This window comes from Bicyclus anynana, chromosome 4 (genome assembly GCF_947172395.1).
Source record: "Bicyclus anynana chromosome 4, ilBicAnyn1.1, whole genome shotgun sequence".
Classification (NCBI taxonomy): Eukaryota; Metazoa; Arthropoda; class Insecta; order Lepidoptera; family Nymphalidae; genus Bicyclus; species Bicyclus anynana.
Window position 1 is genome coordinate 12,773,294 of NC_069086.1, and position 19,490 is coordinate 12,792,783.

At 36.1% G+C, this 19,490-nt stretch overlaps 3 protein-coding genes across 5 annotated transcripts in view; 1 reads left to right on the forward strand and 2 right to left on the reverse strand.

Moving 5' to 3' along the window:
- The window catches only part of LOC112050179 (formin-binding protein 1-like), a 100,882-nt gene extending 97,490 nt beyond the window's left edge, over positions 1-3,392 (reverse strand). For 2 of the 3 annotated variants that reach the window (XM_052891505.1, XM_052891504.1), the window contains exon 1: positions 3,118-3,392. In XM_052891505.1, the coding sequence (XP_052747465.1) occupies positions 3,118-3,141 (24 nt within the window). In that variant the 5' untranslated portion in view covers positions 3,142-3,392. The remainder of the gene's footprint in view (positions 1-3,117) is intronic. The other variant, XM_052891506.1, reaches the window with a different exon arrangement.
- Positions 3,393-3,504: 112 nt separating this feature from the next.
- Positions 3,505-6,417, reverse strand: LOC112050176 (dynein regulatory complex subunit 5-like). The gene is made up of 11 exons (XM_024088365.2): positions 6,169-6,417; positions 5,815-6,065; positions 5,537-5,714; positions 5,278-5,455; positions 5,002-5,189; positions 4,740-4,887; positions 4,481-4,658; positions 4,192-4,405; positions 3,966-4,099; positions 3,747-3,836; positions 3,505-3,673 (listed from the first exon to the last, which is right to left on the reverse strand). The coding sequence occupies exons 1-11, from the start codon at positions 6,332-6,334 to the stop codon at positions 3,554-3,556; spliced, it is 1,845 nt and encodes a 614-aa protein (XP_023944133.2). The 5' UTR covers positions 6,335-6,417; the 3' UTR covers positions 3,505-3,553.
- A 304-nt stretch (positions 6,418-6,721) lies between these two features.
- Positions 6,722-18,399, forward strand: LOC112050166 (myotubularin-related protein 2). The gene is made up of 13 exons (XM_024088352.2): positions 6,722-6,968; positions 7,778-7,966; positions 8,741-8,815; positions 9,228-9,413; positions 10,082-10,297; positions 10,641-10,777; positions 11,502-11,627; positions 12,134-12,215; positions 13,008-13,178; positions 14,114-14,321; positions 15,122-15,336; positions 16,161-16,334; positions 17,482-18,399. The coding sequence occupies exons 1-12, from the start codon at positions 6,843-6,845 to the stop codon at positions 16,305-16,307; spliced, it is 1,878 nt and encodes a 625-aa protein (XP_023944120.1). The 5' UTR covers positions 6,722-6,842; the 3' UTR covers positions 16,308-16,334; positions 17,482-18,399.
- Positions 18,400-19,490: the final 1,091 nt, after the last annotated feature.

The following is a 19,490-nucleotide window of genomic DNA, read 5'->3' on the forward strand; positions in this document are numbered from 1 at the left end:
TGATTACGAGTAAGTAAATAAAGGAGAGATTATTCCCAAAAAAAAAATATTTTGAGCTTTTTTCTAGATACAGCTCTGAAAAATAAAAAAAAATACCAATTTCATAAATAAATTGTGACATAGATACATGTGCTTATAATAATAACTAAAAGATGTAGTGCTAACTTATATGTGCACCGCAGTCCGCATCAATTGAAATTGATGATGATCAATATTAGCCGCTTCAATTAATCTAGATATTGTAGATACACTTTTTCGCGAAATAGATTCTATCAAAACAACAGTCCAAAGACATCAACAAACATATGACGGGTGATGAAGTAAGATAACATCTGATTTCTTGCAAACTCAGGGTGTATATCCCTCACATGGGCCTCAGAGATAATTTTATTCAGCCTACAAATCCCATTCATTGCAATGCCAGTCCTCTAAGTCCTACCAAACTTTGTAATAAATCACTAGGTAAAATAACATTTTCCAAACTATATTTGGAATTCAATAATTCACTGGCCTTAAAAGAATCCTAACCAAAGAAAGTCAAATAAGTGGTTCAGCAAACACAGCAAATTTCATCCTCTTCCTAACAAGTTAGCCCGCTTGCATCTTAGATTGCATCATCACTTAATCACTTACCATCAGGTGAGATTGTAATCAAGGACTAACTTGTAAAGAATATAAAAAAAATCTCTTATCATACTATGATGAATCAAAAATGGAAGTGGGCATGATTACATGTAGCCAAAAAAAACTGATTCTAGATGCAAGACTGTTATAGAATGCAAACCATAGGACTGTAAACAATCAATGTAATGATCATAAATGAGATGAAAATATGATGATGTTGCAGGAATTTGACCTCTCAAAATAGGAAGAAGTCAAAGGAGGCCTACACCAGTATGGTACAAATGGCTGCCCAAGAAGACCAACTTTTCACTGTATTATACTGATGATTACAGCAGCAGCATGCTATTAAAGTGATAACCTTTTCAGCATTAGGTATTATTTGGATAGTAGAAGCTGTATGATTGTTTATTTAAATTATAGTAGCAAAAGAGATAACTAATAGATAGTAGTTAATTAATAAAGTAGGTTATATTATTTTAAATGTTTTGTAAAGTTCATGAGTTAGATGTGTGCACATCTAAGTTGAAGATATACTCGTAATATCAACAAAGGAATGATAAATAGAGAAAAATTCATTTACTTTGCTATCATCAGCAATGTCTCCCAGGTCCAACAAAATACTCTACTATTTAAAGGAATGATATATACAACTATAACTTGTAATTACAGAATTTTTCTTTTTTGTAATTACGTACTTCTAATTAGTTATTGATTTCTTGCAAAATTTAGCTAGGCTGGGAGAACAACATGAGTGGAGAAGGGGAGTGTTCATTGATTGTCAACAAATTCACCCTACATCCATTGGTCACTAGTCCACGTGATGGACCCGGCACCCGCACAGTGAATCCACAATGGATTACTAAGATATTCCTCTCTATTCATCTCAGAACTTAATATAACCCTTGAATAATAGAATATTTAACTTTATCCAAAGGTTATCTGAGATCAAAACTGTTTATTGTGGCTATCTTAATTAGGAAACTAATTTGAAAAGTAAATTATTTATTAGATAAATGACTGTCATTACTTTATTGACTAACTAATTATTGGCTTAATCTATGTTTTCCACTTGCAGTGATAATCACAAATTACATTTGTAAAATGTATATTTTCACTATCAATTGACCCATGCATAAACTATGTCAAGAGAAAAAGACATATTGGTGACCAATAGCAGCAGAGCTGAAAATGTTTTCTTTTGTTGCATTGGGACTTCTCTATGTTGTTGTGCACATCTAAGACCTACATATATTTCTTTTTGTACAGATGAATATCTTAGTATTCCATGGATTCACTGGTGCGAGTGTCAGGTCCTTCGTGTGGCAGAGAGAAAAACTCTGAGCAGAGCTCTAGACGTGTGACTGATGGGTGTAGGGTTAAGGACAATTGTTGACAAGGTTCCATGACAATTGATTAACACTTGTTAACTCCTCTGCTTGTATTGTTCTCCCTGCTTAGCTAAATTTGGTAAGATCCTACTAGAGGAGCTTTAGATACCCGTTCTAATATAGCTGTTCTAATAGAACTTGCTGCAGTTCTGAAGAGGCTAAAGTCCTTAAGCAATATATTGAGAGATTTTGCCGGTAATTCTCTAGCACCTACTTCTACAGCATACAGACAAACCACATAGCCAATTTTAATTAGTTAATTTCATAGGTCATAATATTGATTCACTTTTATACTGTGGTCCTTTAGAATGTTAATTTCCCATGGCACAGTAAGCTCTACATGTACTATATGCTTAGTTTGTTTGGAAAAAACAAAAATTTCTGAGATATCCTCTGGAATTTTAAAACAGTAACAGATAGATCAGTGTGCTAACATTAATTCATTTGAATTTTATTTAATACTGTAATCAAATTTTACAAGCAAATGACAATTAATTTATCAAATGCAAATACTAATCCATTCAGAGGAGTATGGACTATGGACTTTGTTACCAAAGAACACCATAAAAAAATTATTATGCAAGTATATTTTATATTTTAGAAAGTTTATAATCTGGGAGAATATTTGTAAACTTTTATGTAATACATTATATTCAATGTATTACTTGGTCTTTATTTAAATTATAATGAAGTTCAGTTTAAAAGAATGGTATATTTAAATTGAGTATAGTTAGAAAAGTACCATGAGTCATTCACAATCTAAAGAAGTTATCAGTATCTTGATGTACACAAAACAATATAGCATATTGTAAAATTTTATTAAATACAATTGAAGAAATATTTTAATATATTATTAATTTGTACTTACATGAAAGTTATGTTCAATGTCCTACATACAAAACTAAGTAACAGTGTATTAATAACTTACATAAATCAACTTTCCATTTATCTTTAATAATACATAATATCCCTAATTTGAAAACGGTTTGGTGGAATCTGTTCTGCAGTAAATTATTTCATAGGTATATAACATTATGTTTTGTAGTGCAACTGTCGTGTCAATTATTGAAAATTACAAAATTCTACACATCATAAACAGACTTACCCAAAGCTCTGTACCCCAATTCATTGTCACAACAGTTTATCACTCACTGTACACAAAATACATTGAAATCTCACTGGCACTTTATATAACTAATAAACAACGCGATTTTCCACAAATCTAGTATTTTTTTACCACTATTTAACGTGCAGACACCACCATTTCAAACACTAAACATGGCCGACTGACCAGTTCACAGATTACAAATACAAACTAGAATGATTATGACGGGAAACCAGAGACAACGTAGCGCAATGCAGAACGTTTTGCGCACGACTATTTGTTTTTGTGAAAAAAGTTACAAGTGTTGCTAGCAATATTAAATGTTGCTAGTAAATAGGTATCTCCCTAGATCATGCCAGATTACAAAATAATAATTGCGAATTGATGTATTTTTTGTTGGCATTTATTTTAAAAACCTTAATTATCACATCATCAATTATATTTTAGAATTTTCATTTGAAACGTAAATTTTTATATGTCGTTCAGAATTATCAGCTCTTGGTTGAATAAGAGATCCATCAGATCTTCGGCGAACTAATGTTGCACGAAGCACCTCCTAGAAAGAAAACCAAAATTAAGACAATGTTTGATTTCATATGAGTAAAAGTCACAAAGAATTTAATTTTCACCTGAACTGGTTCTAGAATATTGTGATGGCTTGATCTTCTTGATGTAGGAGGACCCGTTATTGAAGAAGTGCGTGAAGATGGCATAGGACTCTATGAACAGAAAATAATAAATGAAATTTCACAAAAAAAAAAAGAACTTAATCTGTAAATATGTTTTATTTGTATTTGAAAAGTTTGTACTTTTCTACATAATACGTTGGACTTTGCATATTAACTTACTTTCAAAGCAGGAACAAAACCAAAATCTATAGGAAGCGGTTGAGTTTGAACACTAAAATATCCTTCTTCTGAAGCAACTGATACAATAGAAGGTCGAGCTGATAATTGTTGAGCCAGTAGTAGTGGATCTGCATCTAAAAAAGATTTACCTATTGAAATTTTATTCTTCGATAGATATGTTAAAAAGTAATAATAATTTATTTAAAGAAATAACATTAGTCCTTACCAATATTCATTCCTTTGACGACTCTACGTGCTTGAACTACCCTTCCTGCACTCCGTCTAAAGCGTATACCTTTTTCAGCTTCTCTCCTAAGTCTTTGAGCAGCAGCAGCAGACTCGGCAATTGCCATAGCCGTAGATCCCATTCCAGAACGCTTCAAATTAATATCAACTAAATAACTCAGACAGATAGCGTTTGACAAAATACTATCACTTGGCTGAAATAAGAAACCTACAGTTAAATCGAATAGTAAAATGAAAAATAATAGAATCTCATCAAAATCAATACTTACAGAACCAATGTCATTGACACTAATATCTAAAGATCTAAGTGGCGTTTTTACTAAACCTATGGCCCTTGCCAAAAGATCGCCACATGTTGGTGGGTTTTCAGCATTTAAAGCTGACCATACGCCGGCTGGTGGTTTCTGCAATGGTCCTGGTTTAATTCCACATCCTGAAATGTTTAATCTTAAAACAATACATAGGTACAAACACATTAACCTAATGAAATGTCGTATAAATTAGAGCAAATATTTAAATTAAACTTACGATGTTAAATTACATCCTCTTGCTATAGCTACTGCAAGATGTCCAATTCCTTCTGATCCAAGTCTATTGTTTAGTCTTAAATCCAAAGTACGTAAACCACAACTTGCGTGATTTAGCACTGATGCTATATTTTCTAATCCAATGGGACCTGATTATATTTGTTAAGTTAGAAATACAAAAATAAAACAGAAATGCTTAAACTTAATTAGTAGTACGTTCATTATTTCATTAAGTAAAATAATATATGTAAAAATAATCTTACCGAATACGTTATCAGCCAAAATAAGGCTTCGAAGTTTATCCCGTTTTAAAATAAATTTCGCTATAATTAATGCCCCATCATCACCGATTCTACAGTGGCTGAAGTCTAAAGTTTCAATATTAAAATTATCGGTTAATCCCCGTAGTACATATTTTACTCTTTGACAATTCATATCACTTCTTGTAATCCTGAAAAATATAATATTATATTTATTTTTTTCTATCTCAACAATTACTATCTTTAAATATTAAATAGGTATTACGCTAAAGATAATACCTGAGAGTTTTTAATAGAGCACAGTTTTCTAAGCCTCGTGCCAAATTTTTTGCGTCATTGTTAGTAAATTGAAACTGATCTCTACGATATTCCACACCAACAAATCGTTGTTGAAAAATTATGTGTAATTCAGTTAAATTTATCAGACTTCCTAAAGCTGCATGTAATGATATATGATCTGAAAAATTAAATATTCTTAAATAAATAAACATTTAACTTTTAAATCAACTCCCATAATATTAATTGATTAAAAGATTACCTCTTGTCATAGTTTCACTGATTTTGTTCATTTGGAATTTATTAGCTTGTCGTTGACCAGATATGATACCAACCATTTCTGGCGAAGTATTTCGTTGATCTGGTAAATCAGTAGGTACCAAACTTTTTAATGATAATGATTGTATGTAAGGTCCACACAGCTTGACTAAGTTTTTGACCTAAATAAAAAAAATACAATTTATGTATTTGTACTTAAGGAGATAAAAAGTTGTCTCAATTTAATAAATATTTGAATGAAATATCGCAACGCTTGCGCACCTTTTCAGGATCATAAAGGCGTGGATTCATATTTTCCAGTATATCTGCATAGTGTTGTTCCATGAAAATATTTATCCACGGTTTTTGATCGCTATCAGAAGGATAATGAGTCCACTTTGAATAATAACATCTTTTCCAAAATATATCGTTTTTAATATTATCAACCAAAATTTGTAGAGGTACATCTGTACTTAATATTTGCAAAAAAAAGTCTCGGTCTTTTGCTATGAAATCTTCTAAAGCTGGTACTCCTACAAAAATAATAATATTTAATTTAGGAAATCTTTCAAAGTAAAATAATAATTTTTAACTTTATATTATGAATCGCACAAAGGCTGTTTATTTTATACAAACCTATCCAGTTATCACTCAATTTTTCGATACAAATGATCACAAGTGTTTTCGGATGGTTTGAATTCCATTCAAAGTTTTCAGCTTTTAACTTTCTTTGGCCTTCTATATTTTCAGAACCTTTATATGCAAGATAAGTATTTTTACTGATACTACTTGGAAGAATCATCGTTTCTCTAGTGGAAATTATTAGTTCTTTTTTACTTACTTACAGCACTGTTACTACATTACCATAGGTTACTACGAGTAATAAGTTCGTTGAATCGTTAACGATAAAATGGAACGTTTCTATGGAAATGGATTTGTCTAATTAAGATATAATTAGATAATAATATATATAAATTCGTATTTTTATAAAAAAAAATTGTTTACGTAGTTGTAATTATTTTAATGTCTTTATTAACGCTAAAATCAAACAAAAAATTAAACATGATTCAAATCATAAATTAAATCAGGAAATCTGTTTCTTTTTTGTGGCAATTATAGAAGTTACGTCAGTGTCACTTTTGACAAGGCAGATTGACAGATGGCTGACGAAACGAATTACGAAGTAAATAGCCTTTAAATGGCAATGATTTTTAAAATAAATATTTAATTTTGTTGGTTTTCAAATTTCTGTGTATGTAATTTGCAAAATAAGCCCAACATTATATTGTTCATCAGAATCGCTGTCAACCATGGATAAACACAACAGTTCTGAGTTGTTAAACTCGGATTATTCGGTGTCCAAAAATGCTAGTTCCGATTCATTGGATTCAGACTCTAAATCGAGTTCATTGAATTCCAAACACGGACAGGACTCCGTAAGTTTCCTAAAACGTTTAATTTATGCTTATTGGGTTTTATAACTGTAGCGATGCCATTTCCTGAAGGTTTGAAATTGATTGTGATCAGTTTGATCGTCATTACTTTTAGAGTCGGGAAAGAACTTTTGGAGTGTGGAGTGTGTACAAGTATACGATTATACATCGCTATGAGTAAAAATCGAGCTCTTCACATTTGTTTATTTGTGAATCGTATGCTCAGTTATAAAGAGCGTAATGATATTACGAAGGTATCATTATAATTTAAAGTTTGTAATTTGTATTACTTCCACAGTAGGCTTAAAAGTCTTGTGTGTGTTTATATTGATAAGTGGCTTCAGATAGTTTTTAGTCTTGAGTGTTCTTCTACATTATTTTAGCCTTCTCATCACAGTATGTATGTATTTAGCAATGTATTTTACATTTAACTATAATAAAATATCAATATACTTAAATGTAAGCAAAAACCCATCACCATAAGAAGCAACATAACGCTGTTGCTTCTTATGGTGATTTTGATAGACAAACGTCGTATACCTTGCTGACATGGACCCATCAATCTCAGGCTTTTATTCCTCATATTTAAATTTAAAAATTCATGTCTTATTTATTTTTTTTTTTTTGTTGTACGGCCAATCTGCGATCAGTCCTAAGACTATAAAAACAAATATGTTGCGAGTGTCTTAATTTAAATTTAAATAAAACTCTAGTGCCACTGCCAAGTAGCAGAAACAAACAAACAAACATTGTTTATTACTAGTTATTTTAAATAGATGTTATTATAAATTATCTTGTTCTTCATATTTCAGTCCCATGGTTTGGGCGACATTCAGTTGTTAGATGGTGAGAAAGTGATGAGTGTATCCAGAGATGTCACATATCTGTGCCCATACAACGGTCCGTCCCACGGTGTTCTTAAAGTTACCAATTACCAGCTTCATTTTAGACCTACCGAAGCAACATCACTTCAAACTACATTAAGCGTGTCATTGGGAGTAGTGAGTATTGATGTCAGACATTTATATATTTGTTAAAATTCTTTATCACATAAAATAAGAAATGAAACAGATTAAAAAACAGAAGCAATATTGACCTATTACTAAATTAATCTCCCCTAGGCTTAGGATGTGTCAACGATATGTTGATGAGAGAAAGACATATCAAGTAATCTCAAAATCATTGTTCTTTTATGCTTTCTACAGCAATATTTTTAAGGCTTATCAACCTCAATTAGTAAGAGAAAACATTAATATTATTGAACATTTTTTTATTTGTACTACTGTCATCATTTCATGATCAACTCATATTCGGCTCATTCCTGAGCTCGGGTCTCCTCTTAGAATGAGAGGGGTTAGCCAAATAGTCAACCACTCTGGCCTAATGCATATTGGCAGACTTAACACAAGCAAGCGGAGTATTAAGAAAACTCTCTAGTATGAATATTTCCTCACAATGTTTTCCTTCACCGTTTGAGACTCGTGATATTCAAATTCTTAAAATGCACACAACTGAAAAGTTGGAGGTGCATGCCTCGGACTGGATTTGAACCCACACCCTCCGGAATCAGAGGCAAAGGTCATATCTACTGGGCTATCACGGCTCTATTCTACTCAGTAGTACTAGTACTCCTGTCACATTTGGTAAACTTTGTTTTTGCTAATAGACAATTTATTGATAATTTCTTGTGGGGTAGTTTGTGGCTGTGTAGTAGTTTTTCTATGATTAGTAACTACTAGTTAAAAATATTTAGAAATTTAACATTCCTTTTACAGGTGTCCCGCATAGAAAAGGTTGGTGGAGCCTCATCTAAGGGAGAAAACTCATATGGCATTGAAGTATTCTGTAAGGTAAATTAGTATAAATTACTTTTGTCCAAAAAAGATAAATCAGCAGGCTAACTCATTAACTTTGACATGTTTTTTGACACATTTGATGGAATATACAAAATTGATTTGACATTTGATGGAATATACAAAATTGAGATTCTATGTAACAAAATGTCTTCCGATGCCTACTGACAATCCTATGTAGATATTGTGGATATCACACAGTAGGTAGATGACGTTTTTCAGTTGATAAATATGATGTTTATTTTTATAGGTTGTTAATAAAGACCAAATTAGTGAATAGGCCAGCTGGTATTATTTAGTAGTTAGTAATGTCTGTAAATCACTACAACACTGAATGACATTCATTTAGTTTTATTTTCACCACCTAATTCACACCACTTTATCATTGTCTGCTTATCTTTTGTTGAAGGACATGCGGAATTTACGTTTCGCGCATAGACAAGAGAATCATTCCAGACGAGGCATATTTGAGAAGTTACAACAGCTAGCGTTCCCTCTGTCGCACAGATTACCACTGTTTGCGTTCAGCTATTCTGAGAGCTTTCCTGATGATGGCTGGAATGTGTACGAACCTATTGCTGAATTGAGGAGAATGGTAAGGAGTAATCTATATTCACATTCTATAGTGCAACTAATTGATGTATTGTAGTTTTAAATAAATTGTAACCAGATTGGTAAAGTTATTCTGTATTGTTGTAATAGAGTCATGGCTGTAGCAGTCTATATAAGATTATGAAGATGAATTTGAGTTTGTATGTTTGATTATGTGTAATAGCTCATTACAGCCACTTGCACCTGTTCAGGTGCCATCGTCATGTGGTCATGTGAAACTCAAACCTGGCTGATATCGTAAAACAGAACAGAATTGTCTAACATGTGGGTGGTACTATGATATTACTGCCCTGTTTTTTATTAAGGCACACTGAAGTATCTTTGCCCGCATTAGCCCACCAACCTGCATTGGGGCAGCATGATGAGTCTAAGTTTCATATCCCCTCTCATAAAATGAAGGAGGCCTGGCCATGTAGCAGGCCTTTAAAATAAGACTTAATCTTCTTCTATACTTATAAGAAATCTGTAGAGAGATCAATTCTGTACATGAAATATATTTGCAAAATAACTATCAGGAGGTGATTAGCAATCACTACTTTACCAAAAATGCAATCAGTAAAATTTTCGTCTGTCTATCTGTCTGTCTGTATGTTCGTTATAGGGACAAAAACTGGTCCTACTGTCACATTTGGTATTTTTTTTAATTTCCAGGGTGTCAACAATGACATGTGGCGCATAACGCGTATAAATGATAAGTATGAGATATGCGACAGTTACCCAGCAGTCTGGGCCGTGCCGGCAGCAGCTAATGATGACTTGCTTCGCTCTGTGGCCGCGTTCCGCTCTCGTGGTCGCATACCAGTGCTTGCTTGGATACATCCAAGCTCACAGGCCACGATTACCAGGTGCAGCCAGCCTTTAGTTGGAGTGAGTATTATACTGGTTGCGTTAAATCAGGTTGACAGCATAATATATTTTTATCTTTGTTTGATCATGATTGGATGTAGGGAATAAATGGCCCACCTAATTTTAGGCTAACTGTTATTCTTTTAAGTGTACATATAACAATATCTGATCACAGGAAGATTACATTAAAACATAAATAAAAATGCAATGTGTTTCCATGTGCTAATCAACCTGAGATATACTTATGTGTAAACTATTTTATGTTACACCAATTATTAAGCCTTGTCCTAATAACCTTACTTGATTAATTCTGGGTGATTAGAATGATTTTATCTTAGTATATACAAAACTAATTTGTGTACAGGTAAGTGGCAAACGTAGCAGAGAGGACGAGAGGTACATACAGTTGATCATGGACGCAAACGCCCAAGCGCACAAGCTATTTATTATGGACGCACGGCCCAGTGCCAACGCTATAGCGAATAAAGCTAAAGGAGGCGGGTATGTTTATATTGAATTTTTCTTTCTTTCAAAATATGGCTTTGCAATGTATTTAGTCAGTCATTAAATAAGCATCTTTAACAAATAATTGGTAGGGCGAAAGTGGTCAAATATAGTCCATTATCCGTCGTTGGCAGTCAATCCTAGTTAAGTCATGTCATGCTTTAGTAAGGTGAAGGGAATTTTACTAAAACTATTGATAGAGTCCACCGAGATTGAAATAATCAATCATCAATGATCAATGAAAACAAAACGAGAGCTACATGTAAATCCTACAATTTTCCGGCCAAATTCTTGCTGTGCCGTGGGAGACTAAAATTCCGAAGGAGTAAAAGTGTATAAATATTATGACCTAACAAATGAACTAACTAAAAATGGCTGTAGTCAGTTTGTACGCTATACTATCCAATGCTGCTCTAATAGGATCTTACCAGATTTGGCTAGGCAGGGAGAACAACACAAGCGGAGGAGGGGAGTGTTGATCGATCGTCAAGGAATTCCTTAACCCTACATCCTGTAGTCATAAGTCCAGGACTCTGCTCGGAGTTTTTCTCTCTACCACGCGATGGACCCGGCACCTACACAGTGAATCCATGAAATACTAAGATATTCGTCTCTCTTCATACGTATATTCATTTTAATCATCATTTTATGCTCCAAATGAAACTGATTACTTTGTGAATGTTTAACGTGTAGCAAAATAGTTATACTTCCATATTTGTAGGTACGAATCTGAGGATGCTTATCAAAACGCAGAACTCGTATTCCTCGACATTCACAACATTCACGTGATGAGGGAGAGTTTGCGGAAACTAAAGGAGCTTTGCTTCCCCCAAATTGATCAAACTAGGTGAGTCACTTGTCTATTGGAAATCTTGTTGTATGATGTAACTTGTTTTGAATCGTGTATTGTCTAATACATACTAATGTTTTTTTTGTTTACCATGACTAATATTTCTCGTTTCTGTCCAATTGCACGAAAAGTTGATGCAAGCAATTAACGATGATCGAACCTAGGACCTGACGGATTTCAATCACTCTTTCTATACTAATTCGTCAAGTGGCAGTAAAACCCTACACCCGGATCTGGAAGGCTATTCTGTAACAATGTTCGTATATATCGCAAGTATGAGTTTCAGATTCATCTCTATCTTTCTCATTCTATGGACAGGCAGAGATATATTTTTTTTTAATTTTCATTATACATTGTTACAGAACAGCCCTACTGCTCGAAGATTTTCTCTTTGCCACAGTTAACTCATGGAATGCCAAGATAGTTATCTATCTCTTTGGGTATCTCTTTGTAGCAATAATAAATTAAATAATATTATGTTAAATTGTAATCCTTATTTATAGGTGGTTCAGTGGTATAGAAGCTAGCTGCTGGTTGAAACACATCAAATGCATATTAGCAGGCGCTGTACGCATTGTAGACAAGGTAAATGAAGTTTTTGTCATTAAACGTCATTAATTCGTTCGTTTTTTATCATACAACTCAACTCACAATGGGCTGAGTGAATGATGACCCACTAAAGCTTACATTTTACTTAGTCGAGGTTACTTGGAGGCCATTGGATCAGCTTCCACCTTCACACAGGAAGTAAAACTATAAGAAATTGTAATTGTTATCAATCGTAAATTATAATACTGTGTGACTTTTTCATTTCAAAAGAGCAACTGTTGAGTTTCTTGCCGGTTTCTTCTCAGCAGAACCTGCCTTCCGAACCGGTGGTAGAATCTTTACAAATAGTCAACTGACGTGTCAAAAGTGCTTGTAAACTGAGCCTACTTGAAATAAATGAATTTTGAATTTGAATTTGAAGCCCCCCCTCCTTTATAGGGGAGGGGACTTGGAGCTTAGACCTACATCATCATCATCATCATCCTCATCATCATCATCATCATATCAGCCGATGGACGTCCACTGCAGGACATAGGCCTTTTGTAAGGACTTCCAAACATCACTATACTGAGCCACCTGCATCCAGCGAATCCCTGCGACTCGCTTGATGTCGTCAGTCCACCTGGTGGGAGGTTGGCCAACACTGCGCTTACTAGTGCGGGGTCGCCATTCCAGCACTTTGGGACCCCAACGTCCATCGGCTCTTCGTACTATGTGCCCCGCCCATTGCCATTAGACCTACATATAGCTCCAAATGCGGGCTAGTGAGCTTTGATGATTATGTTTGACTCTATAAAATGGAAGTAGAAAACATAATTTAAATTCAAGGTAGAGAATCACAAGACGTCAGTACTAGTGCACTGCTCCGACGGCTGGGACCGCACGGCGCAGCTCACTGCGCTGGCGATGCTGATGCTGGACCCCTACTACCGCACGCTGAGGGGCTTCCAGGTGCTGATCGAGAAGGAGTGGCTTTCCTTTGGCCACAAGTTTCAACTTGTAAGTATTTTTTATACTAACGATAACTTTTATACAGTTTTATCTCTTTACTTAGGGAAATGTCCTTTTCTTTAATCCCTTTCATAGTGTTTAAACACAGAACTTTTCATAGTGTTACATATACACAGAAGTATGTTTTTTATTTATTTATTATTCTACAAAATACTTATGGAATTTAAGCCTAACCATAATGCCAGATAAATGACATTAACCATCTCAGACCAATTGTCTTCTATAGGATCTGCCTCGCTAGAGGTTACCCTTCTGTCAAAAATATGTGATCATGATCAAACGTGTTCATAGCATAAACTTTTCCAGCGTATTGGCCACGGCGACGCGGACAGCTCCCTACAATCTGTTGATCACTATCGTCGATCTGTACTGTCGCTTTGACACATTCTTGTATAGCTACATTAACATAAACGTTTCCAGCGAATTGGCCACGGCGACGAGCGTCACTCCGACGCGGACAGGTCGCCCGTGTTCGTGCAGTGGGTGGACTGTGTGTGGCAGCTGCAGCAACAGTTCCCCACCGCCTTTGAGTTCACTGAGCGACTGTGGATCACTATCGGCGATAATATGTACTGTCGCTTTGACACATTCCTGTACAGCTACCAATAGTATAAACCTTTCCAGCGAATTGGCCACGGCGACGAGCGTCACTCCGACGCGGACAGTTCCCTACAATCTTGGAATTCACTGAGCAACTGTTGATCACTATCGTCGATCTGTACTGTCGCTTTGACACATTCCTGTACAGCTACCAATAGTATAAACCTTTCCAGCGAATTGGCCACGGCGACGAGCGTCACTCCGACGCGGACAGTTCCCTACAATCTTGGAGTTCACTGAGCAACTGTTGATCACTATCGTCGATCTGTACTGTCGCTTTGACACATTCCTGTATAGCTACAACAGCATAAACACCTTTCCAGCGAATTGGCCACGGCGACGAGCGTCACTCCGACGCGGACAGGTCGCCCGTGTTCGTGCAGTGGGTGGACTGTGTGTGGCAGCTGCAGCAACAGTTCCCCACCGCCTTTGAGTTCACTGAGCGACTGTTGATCACTATCGTCGATCATCTGTACTCGTGTCGATTTGGCACTTTCCTGTTCAACACTGAACGGGAGAGGGTGAAAGAAGGTAAAGTGGTTATATGTAATCCAATGAAATGTCAAGGGCCAGTTTCACCACCTTTTCATAAATGTCTGATAGCTTATTAACAAGTTTTGTCTTTGTCATTTGACAAAGTTATAAAGTGCTTTGATAAGGCTGTCCGACACTTATCATAAAGATGTGAAATCGGTCCGGAAGTTAGTTTTTGTTATTTGTTAATGATTGATGAGTATACAAGTTTTTAATATAATGGAATTAAAAATGAATTTGAAATGTAGTTGAATTTAAAAATAACATACTTACAATAAACCATGATCTAATAATAAGATATAATAAAAGATCAAGCTGAAAGAAATAAATGATTGTCAATAAGTTTAAGATTAGGTAAGGGAGCGAATAGTATTTTATTGTAAACAAGCAGACGCCCCACGGTTGTTATTGTTCCCTTGAAAATACGGTGATAAAATATAGCCTTAGTTACTCTGAGAAAATGATTCTAATGGTGATAATTTTTTTCAAATCGGTCGAGTAGTTTTTTGTATTAAATTGTAACAAAACGAACGAAATACCAGAAACAACAAACGAAATAACAGAAACTGACTTTCAACCAGAAAACCTATAAAACATTAATCTATAGTAAAAATGAATGTATGAAATGTGTTGCTAAGCACAAATCTCGAGAACGGCTGAACCAATTTTTTCAAGTTTTAGGGTAGGGATAGGGTAGGATAGGGCGGGAATAGGGAAGGGTAGGGGTAGGGAAGAAGCGCGCATAAGTCAAAGCGAAGCTAATACCCTTGATATAAATTAAAAAAAAAAAATTACAGAAGTGAAAGCGAAGACAGTATCGCTGTGGTCGTACATAAACAGCCGACAGAACCTGTACCTCAACCCGCTGTACTGGGGCCCGTCGTCGTTCACCAACGCGCCGCCCACCGCGCACTCGCGCCCGCAGATGGTGCTGGTGCCCGTCGCCTCGCTGCGGATCATCAAGCTGTGGAAAGCTCTGTACTGTAGATGGAACCCTACTATGAGGCAACAAGTAAGTATATAGTATACTATCCTACTTTTTTTTTTAATTCTTTACAGGTTAGCCCTTGACTACAATCTCACCTGATGGTAAGTGATGATGCAATCTAAAATGGAAGCGGGATAACTTGTTAGGAGGAGGATGAAAATCCACATCCCTTTCGGTTTCTACACGGCATCGTACCGGAACGCTAAATCGTTTGGCGTTACGTCTGCCGGTAGGGTGGTAACTAGCTACGGCGGAAGCCTTCCACCAGCCAGACCAAGACCAATTACCCAGCCGGGGATCGAACCCAGGACCTCCGTCTTGTAAATCCACCGCGCATACCACTGCGCCACGGAGGCCGTCAAACTACTAATATTATAAACGCAAAAGTTTGTATGGATGTATGTTTGGATGTTTGTTACTCTATAATTTGCTGAAATTTGGTATTAAGATATATTATAGCCTGGATTAACACATAGACTATACTTTTTATCCCGGAAAAATCCATGGTTTCCGAGGGATTTGTGAAAAACGAGCGAGACTCGAATTGAGAACCCTCTCCTTTTTTTTGAATTCGTTTAAAAACGTGCGTCTCGGCGCGCTCGACGGAAGTGATAACTTAAACTATTGCTTTAATTAATTGAATCTAATTAATTATTGAATTTAATTAAGAATCGTCTATTGTTGGAGAGATGTGAAGGACATTTTGACAGCAACAACATTGAAGTTCGCTCTCTCAAGTGCAAGTGTCAAACGTGCCAACTTCAGCTGTAACGCGTTACGTTACTTCAAAAAGGTTATCACTTCAAAACCCTTTACCTACGCTGATTATGACGTTGTTTATTTTACAGGATCCAATATACCAGCGAACTCGCGAGTTAGTCGCGTTACGTGCTCAATTGGAGGCAGCGGCGGCGGCGGCGGCGGGTGACCACGCGGCGCGGCAACATCGCCTCGGACTCACGCCGCCGCGCGTTGCCAGTCCGCACCATGTGTGAACCCTGCCACCGGACTTTGGACAGCGAGTAAGTTCCAATACTCTAAATCATTGATTCTCAAAGTGATCCAAGGGCCACTCGACAGAGGTTACGTTGGCGTGACAAAACAAATGGCGTTCACAATATGTAAGTATGCGAAGGGGACCAAATGTCAAACGCGGCGCGGCAACATCGCCTCGGACTCACGCCGCCGCGCGTTGCCAGCCCGCACCACGTGTGAATCCTGCCACCGGACTGTGGACAGCGAGTAAGTTCCAATACTCTAAAATTCTAAATCATTGATTCCCAAAGTGATCCAAGGGCCACTCGACAGAGGTTACGTTGGCGTGACAAAACAAATGGCGTTCACAATATGTAAGTATGCGAAGGGGACCAAATGTCAAACGCGGCGCGGCAACATCGCCTCGGACTCACGCCGCCGCGCGTTGCCAGCCCGCACCACGTGTGAATCCTGCCACCGGACTGTGGACAGCGAGTAAGTTCCAATACTCTAAAATTCTAAATCATTGATTCCCAAAGTGATCCAAGGGCCACTCGACAGAGGTTACGTTGGCGTGACAAAACAAATGGCGTTCACAATATGTAAGTATGCGAAGGGGACCAAATGTCAAACGCGGCGCGGCAACATCGCCTCGGACTCACGCCGCCGCGCGTTGCCAGCCCGCACCACGTGTGAATCCTGCCACCGGACTGTGGACAGCGAGTAAGTTCCAATACTCTAAAATTCTAAATCATTGATTCCCAAAGTGATCCAAGGGCCACTCGACAGAGGTTACGTTGGCGTGACAAAACAAATGGCGTTCACAATATGTAAGTATGCGAAGGGGACCAAATGTCAAACGCGGCGCGGCAACATCGCCTCGGACTCACGCCGCCGCGCGTTGCCAGCCTGCACCATGGGTATGCAGGTGCATACCAGGAGAGGAGGAGATAATTTTCTTAGTTTTCTGCGTCTGTGAAGTCTGCCAATCCGCATTGGGCCAGCGTGGTGGACTATTGGCCTAATCCCTCTCATTCTGAGAGGAGACTGGAGCTCACTAGTGAGCCGAATATAGGTTTATAATGCTGATTCCAACAGGAATGGGAACGACGGGTGCGGGTAAAAACGCGGTCGTCTGCCAGTCTTAAGAAAGTCCTATATCTGATAGATACCATAAATAAAATCAAATTACAGGGAACAACGCCACCGCCACAAGAGGCTGACTGAAAATGGAGCGAAACAGGTGACACGGTGTCCTGTTCTTAGATTTTAATTATTTAAGTCGAAAAAAAAAACAAAATTTACTCAGTGATATTGTTTACCGCATTTTGTTATTTTCATTCCTGAACTTTTTAAATGTAGCTTTTTGTAAATAATATTATATCTAACGGTCCTCGCACACCTAAGATATGCTAAGATATGCTCGATGTCAATAAAGTATGGTAAGGTTTCTTACGCTAGCCACAAACGGTCAATTATTCTCACGTTTCTGAAAAGCAAACGGCAGTATTCACACGGCATACTATACAGGTCATGTACGCAGTGACCAACACACGATCAATTATAGTCGTGGGTGCTACAGAAACGTGAGAATAATTGACCGTTTGTGGTTAGCATTAATTCGTTCCTCCTAACGCTTTAGTAGCCCGATTTTCACCGGTTTTTCTCAAAAGAACTTTGAAAAAAGTCTAGTTTGACAGTTTTTCCTTGTACATGCAATTTCGTTTTTGTTTTTGAGGAAGATTCCAAAACATCTATTATTTTAGTTTTTTTTTAATTTTCAGTTTGTTCTATGTATGTTTAACCTAATACCTTACCCTAATAGTTTGACAATATTATTGCATGTGTGCGGAGGTTAATAACAGTATTTTAAATATTTACTCGGCAGTTATATTTAATTTAAATATTATTAATATTATATAATTTAAAGTTTTGTATGTTATTTTTATATTAACATTGAAAATATTTTTTAAAAACAACTTTTTATTATAACCTAGTTGGTATCTAAAGTATTGCACGTGTATTTTAAATATTTAATTACCTAAATATAAATTATGAAACGGGACTGTAAAAACTCTAGCTGTAAATAATAATTAATAAGTTCTAAAAATATATCTGTTTTTATTTCATTAAAAGTCTTTTAATTTGTATTCAACCTGTATGTATGTATTCTAAACTATATTGATCAGATTTCGTTGAGGGTTTTTAAAAAGGCTAATATAATTAAAACACTAATAGTAGAAGATCCGTATTAGAAACGACCTTCACCCATCTGTTTATTGGATAAGAGTTTTATATTTAATTCAGTAGGTACCTACGTAAAAAATATATTATGAGTAGCTTGCCTAAAAATTCCCATCCAAATACTTATTACTATAGGCCTAACTATTGTTAACCATTAAATTAAATACGTAATAAAATGTATTGTGAGTAGGCAGCCTAAAATTTCCTGGACAAGCTATTATTAACCATTATTGACTTTAAATAATCATGGAAATTTTTAGGCGACATACTCATTATATATTTTTTTACGTACTGAGTTTGATGGTTAATGATAGTTTGGCCAGGATTTTTTCAATGATATAAATGGAAACTAATAATATAAATACGAATGTCGTTCGTTACGCTTTGACATATTATTTATTCAACCATTTATTTGAAAGACGTTCTCAGGGTAAGGTAAAAAATACAGAAGCCATAGGCAATAACCTTAGGAAGCGAGTGAAGTCGCTAGCTTTATGTGATTCTGTAATAAAATGTTCCCACAATCTATCTCCAGATAAAATACACACCGACGGCCGGCATTCAAAATCGCGAATCTGAAAATTTGCATTTTTCATATTATCAATATACGATGTTAAAAAATACCCAAATAACGGCCTACTTTTTAATAAACTAGCGGAAGCCCGCGACTTCGTCCGCGTGGAATTTAGTTTTTCACAAATCCCTCCCATGGGTTTTTCTGGAATAAAAAGTAGCCTATGTGTTAATCCAGGCTATAATATATCTCAATACCAAATTTCAGCTAATTCGTTAAAATCATCAGTTTTCCCAAATCTCGGGAAACCATGGACTTTTTCGGGATAAAAAGTAGCCTGTTAATCCAGAGTAAAATCCATTTCCATTCCAATTTTTAGCCAAATCACTTCAGTAGTAACGGCGTTAAAGAGTAACAAACATCCAAACATCCATATAAACTTTCG